At 50.4% G+C, this 5,633-nt stretch overlaps 1 protein-coding gene across 1 annotated transcript in view; it reads right to left on the bottom strand.

Annotated features, from left to right (window-relative positions):
* The window catches only part of Pbx4 (PBX homeobox 4), a 40,604-nt gene that overhangs the window by 6,577 nt on the left and 28,394 nt on the right, over positions 1-5,633 (bottom strand). The window contains exons 3-4 of the mRNA XM_021171097.2: positions 1,667-1,908; positions 1,178-1,393 (exon numbers count right to left, since the gene is read on the bottom strand). Coding sequence (XP_021026756.1) covers positions 1,178-1,393; positions 1,667-1,908 — 458 coding nt within the window. The remainder of the gene's footprint in view (positions 1-1,177; positions 1,394-1,666; positions 1,909-5,633) is intronic.

Here is a 5,633-nt window from a genome sequence, read left to right as displayed (position 1 = left end):
TGTATACATGTGTGTGTGTCTGTGTGTGTGTGTGTATGTGTGTATCTGTGTGTGTGTGTATACATGTGTGTGTATCTGTGTGTGAGTGTCTGTGTGTGTATATGTGTGTGTCTGTGTGTGTATATGTGTGTGTGTGTATGTGTGTCTGTGTGTGTGCACACACCAGAGACCCAGATGAGAGGACAAAGAGAACACTAGCTCTGTGTGCCTGTCCAGAGCCTCAGAGAAGCCAAGGCTGCAGCTTCCGGGGACCTGGCTCTTCCCGCAGGCTGTGGCTGTCGGTCCTTAAGCAGCTCTGTCTGAGCACCTTATGTACTCTTTGCTTGATTTTGCTCTCTCCCAGCCTTGCCATTTCCCCTCTGAAAATAGTATATAGGGTGATATACTTCTGAACAAACTCACTTAGCAGAAGTCGTCACTTATGGCAGGTCTCCTGGTCCCAGCTATTGCTCTCGACTCTCCCACTTATCACTTCAACATTTAGAACCCTTATTCCTGCAGGTTCAGGTCATTTCTGGGATCAAATTCAGGTCTTGAGACTTTTGCTGCAAGTTCCTTTCCCCCCTGAACTATCTTGCTGGCCCATTTCTGGCTTTTTATGTGGGTGCTGGGTGTGAAAACTCAGGTCCTTCTGTCTGCACAGCCAACACTTAACTCAGCGAGCAATCCCGGTCAATCAGGGGCTTACAGATGCCCCCGTAGGTAAGGAACATGTAAGAAGACCCAAGTCGGGGTTCCCTGACCCATGTGGAGCCATAATGTCAGCACATGTCTGTAGTCACAGAGCTCCTAAGGCAGGCATGACAGGAGGTAGACAGGAAAATCCTCTGAAACTGGGCAGCTGGTCTGACACACCCAGTGGAAAACAGCAGAGACCCTGAGGCTGTCCTCTGCTGTCCACTCGTTGTGCCATGACACACTCACCAGCCATTCACACACACACACACACACACACACACACACACACACACACAACAAACCAGCAGTCTGTACTTTGGGTCTTCTCACAAAGAAGCTACGTGAGGCCTTGGCTGGACCCTCTGGACAGACTTAAAAACAAGACAGAGCTTGGCTGGGCTCAGTGATAGGGAGAACATGGGATTAGCGCTTGCAACACTATGACACAAACATCAGAGCTATCCTACTCTGATCCTGCTTCTATTATCTAAGGGCCAACCCTTGGGGACGCCAGTGGCACGCACCTGGCATCCAGGAACCGTGAGCGTAGAGTCATCACAGCCTCACACGTGCTCTGCTTCAGTTGCCTCTGGATGGCACTGAACTTGCTCTGGATGGTGTTCACCATGCGTTCCATCTCCCTGCAAGACACAGGCCTCACCCTACTCTGTTCCCGGAGGAGGTTGGTGACATGTGTGGTGAACTCACGACAGGCCTGGGGTGGGAAAAGATGGGCCAGCCTGTGACTCAGCAGCCAGTGGCGCGGGGCAGTGGGCTCCACAGCTGACCACATCTGCCACCCCCACAGCTCACACTCAGGTCAGCTCTGAGGAGTGAGACGAAAGCGCTTTCAGTGACACCAGCCCCTCTGCAGTGACTGACTGTGGCGGGCTGTCCCTGCTCTGCCACAGAGGAGGGCGCGCGTGTCCACATCTGTCTGTGGCCAGTGCACATTCACATGACAAACTCTTGCGTGTAGAAAGATCACCTGTTCATACTTCTCTAGCTCAGAGTGGTAAATCTGTCGGATCTGGGACAGCTTGGCCCTGTAGTCTGAGTGCTCAATGCTATTGTCATTTGGACAGCCACCTGATGTTGCTGTGCTGCCTGTTGTTGCTGCTCCTCGGCCTCTCTTCTCTGGCCTGGACACACCCTCAGCCAGCAGCATGTTATCCAACCTCAGCAGCTGGGCATCGGGAGGGTCCTCTTCCTGAAACTGGATGCTCACGGCTAGAGGGAACAGAGGCAGACCAGGATGTGCTCTCTGAAGAGAAAAGTAGCCAGGACCAAGTGGCACTGGCACCATGGCTGGGCATCACTTAAAAATATCAATTATGTGCGCATCTGTGTGTAGGCATGTGCATGTGTGACTGCAGGTGCCCTGGGAGTCCAGGAAGTCCATGCTGACCCCTAGAGCTGGGTTCACAGGCAACTGTGCGCTGCCCAGTGTAGGTGCTGGGGACTGAACTCAGTCCTCTGCAAGACCAGGAAACACTCTTGACCTCTAAGCCATCCTCCAGTTTCTTTATTTCCACATTGGATCAGAGACACCTAGTGACCCACTGGGACAGCAATGCAAGCACACAGTCCTGGCTGAGGAGAGGACACTGGGACACGGCAGCATGTGTGGGCAGAACTTGACAACCACGTGAGAACACAGCCAGGCTGAGTGGGTTTCAGGGTAGGTGCCTTGAGTGAGCAGAGCATCCTAAGTGTTGGGGAGGGGCCATGCTGGTGTGGGTGCAGATGCAGAGACAGGCACAGAGCTAGTGAGACAGCTCAGTGGGGAGAAGAGCTTGCTGCCAAGCCGGATGGCGTAGAACCAATCCCCAAGCCCGTGTGGTGGAAGGAGAGCCAAGTCCTGCAGCTGACCCTCTATCTACATGTGCCTCTCCCTTCCCTCCTACAAGATAAATAAAGGTGAAAAGATAGTAAAGGCAACAGCTTATCATGGGGACCAGGCACAGTATTGCACTGATGGGTTCTGCTACATACCCATGTGTCCATGTTCTCTGTGCATGTGTGTGCATGCATGCATCTGTATCCATGTGTGTCCATGTGTCCATGCGTCTGTGTGTGTGTGTGTGTGTGTGTGTGTGGTGGGATAGTACTCGTATAAATTAGAAAAGGAAATGACTGATCCAGCTGCTAGTGAGCTGGCTCCTGTCTGTAATTCCAACAGTGCACACACATGATGCCAACATACATCCTGGCAAATACTAATAAAATACTAATATACATAAAGTAAAAAATAAAATCTAAAACAACCCACAACAAATAAATATAACCATCTTTTAAAAATAAATAAATAAGCCAGGCAGTGGTGGCACACGCCTTTAATCCCAGCACTTGGGAGGCAGAGGCAGGCAGATCTCTAAGTTCGAGGCCAGCCTGGTCTACAGAGTGAGTTCCAGGACAGCCAGGGCTACACAGAGGAAAAAAAAAAAAAAAAGACTGGGTGCTGTGGTGCATGCCTTTATTCCAAGTCAGCTTGAGAGTCAATGTCAGACTTCAGGGCCAGCCTGGTCTATAAAGTAAGTTCTAGGCCAGCCTGGGCTACACAGTGCGATCTTGTCTCAAAACAAAAATAAGGGAAGCCCAATCAAGGAAGACATCTAATATCAACCTCTGGCCTCCAATATATACTCCTGCACATGCATGTACACATGTACACATATACACTACATACAGGGACATGCATACCCACAATACACATAAAATATACACCCTGCACACAAACACATGCCATACACTCAACACACACAAACTATAAAAAGAAAACCTTTAGGCCAGGTGGTGGTGGTGCACACCTTTAATCCCAGCACTTGGGAGGCAGAGGCAGTTGGATATCTGAGTTTGAGGATAGCCTGGTCTACAGAATGAGTTCCAGGACAGCCAGGGCTACACAGAGAAACCCCATCTTGAAAAACCAAATCACAACAGAACAAACAAAACAAAATTCTAAAAACCTCAGAGAACATTCCCAGGTCGGTGAGGTGTCCAGCAAGGAAATAAAGGAGCCTGCGGCCAAGCCCAAGGCTCCTGTCACATTGTTCTCTGACCTACGCACAGCATGCGCCATCTTCATACAAAAAAATAAGTAACAGGGCTGGAGAGATGGTTCAGCTCTTGCAGGGGACCCAGATTCAGTGCCCAGCACCTATACTGCAGCTCACAACCATCGGTAATTCCAGTTCCAGGGGATCCAGTGCTGTCTCCTGGTACCCTTGGGTACCAGGCATGCACAAGATGCAAACATGCATGCAGGCAAACGTCCACCTCTCAGTGTGGACATGCTCCACTGTTTTATATGTTTCTCAGCGGAGCTCCCTCTGTGTCCTCTGTCTTTTGTTATGACATGTCCTAACCATGACTGGAGGGAGCCCTGGCCAACGGGCTGTGGGCATCAGAGGTCAGACCATGGAGAAGATTCTCTGAGATGAGCCTTGGCCTTCTCTGGTGCAGTAGAACTGCGACTCCTTTGCTCTCCTGCTTTGTGACAGTTTCTCTGTGTAGCCCTGGCTGTCCTGGTATTCTGTAGACCAGGCTGGCCTCGAACTCAGAGACCTCCCTCCCTCTGACTCCTGGGTGCTCAGATTAAAGATGTGCACCACTACACCCAGCTTTTATTAATTTTGAGTGGTGGTGAGGCAGTGTTTCATGTAGCCCAGGCTAGGTTTAAACTCTTGATCATTCTGTCTCTACCTCCTGAGGATGACAGGCAGGCACTATACAAGCCAAGCAGGGCCTCACTGCACTCAGTAGAGCGAGGATGAGCACAGGGGGAGAGGTCTCAATGTCAAACATGCCCTGCAAGCTCACCAGTTTACAAAATCCTCTTAATGTTTTCTTACTTCTCTTTAACCCCCCTCCCCCGTGTGTGTGTGTGTGTGTGTGTGTGTGTGTGTGTGTGTGTGTGTGTGTGGTTGGTTCTTTCTGTCCACCATTTGGGTCATTTGGGTCCCAGGTATTAAACCTCTATGTCTAGGCACAAAATCTCCAGCTGGCAGTGATGTTTTGCGAGGCGGTAGAAATGAGGAAGTGTAAGCAGTTGCTTCACGTGCCCTCTACAGTGCTGAAAGGCTCCTGCCAGCCAGCTCCTCCATCATGGTAGACTGTGTCCCCTAAACCAAGGGCCACAACAAACCTTTCCTCCTCACATGGCTTTAGCCAGGGGTTTTTACCATGGCAGCAAGAGAACTAACACAGCACAGCATTCAAGAGGCCCTAGGTCCCTCTGGGCACTGCCAAAAAGAAAAAGACAAAAATAAGAAGCAGAGGGACCTGGACAGACGTCTGCACACACCTGGCATCGTTAGCACTGATTACAGTGGCTAAAAGGGCATATCCGTGTATCTGTCAGACACACAACATGTGATACACAACATGTGGTCTGTGCACACAGAGGAGCACGGCGGGGACGCAGTCAGTGGATCCCTTGTCTAAGGCCTGAGTCCTGCATTCACCAGGTTTGCATAAGCTTGTTGCAGGGATGCACTCCTGGCATCCGTGCACTAGGAGGCAGAGGCAGGAGGACTGAGAGTTCAAGGCCAGCCTCAACTACATAAGCTTGAGACTAGCCTGGGATAAGACTCTGTCTCAAACAAAACAAAAAGCACACAGTAGAAAACCATTGGGCCTCTCAGTCATGACAAAATTATATAAGCTACAACAGATATGTTGAAGCCTTTCCCCTCCTTGAAACAGACAGGTGCAAGAGCACCAGCAATCTGCAGTCCCCCTCTCAGGAAGCGCCTGGAGCCATAAACTGATGGAAGCTGATATCATCTCTCAGGCTTAGGAGGCAGGAGGTCCATGTTTTTTGTTTGTTTGTTTGTTTGTTTGTTTTTTGAGATGGGTTTCTCTGTGTAGCCCTGGCTGTCCTGGAACTCACTCTGTAGACCAGGCTGGCCTTGAACTCAGAAATCTGCCTGCCTCTGCCTCCCAAGTGCTGG

The sequence above is a fragment of the Mus caroli genome, chromosome 8, assembly GCF_900094665.2.
Source record: "Mus caroli chromosome 8, CAROLI_EIJ_v1.1, whole genome shotgun sequence".
In the NCBI taxonomy this organism is placed as follows: Eukaryota; Metazoa; Chordata; class Mammalia; order Rodentia; family Muridae; genus Mus; species Mus caroli.
The sequence above is the reverse complement of the archived record's forward strand: the minus strand, read 5'-3'. Positions and strand labels throughout refer to the sequence as shown.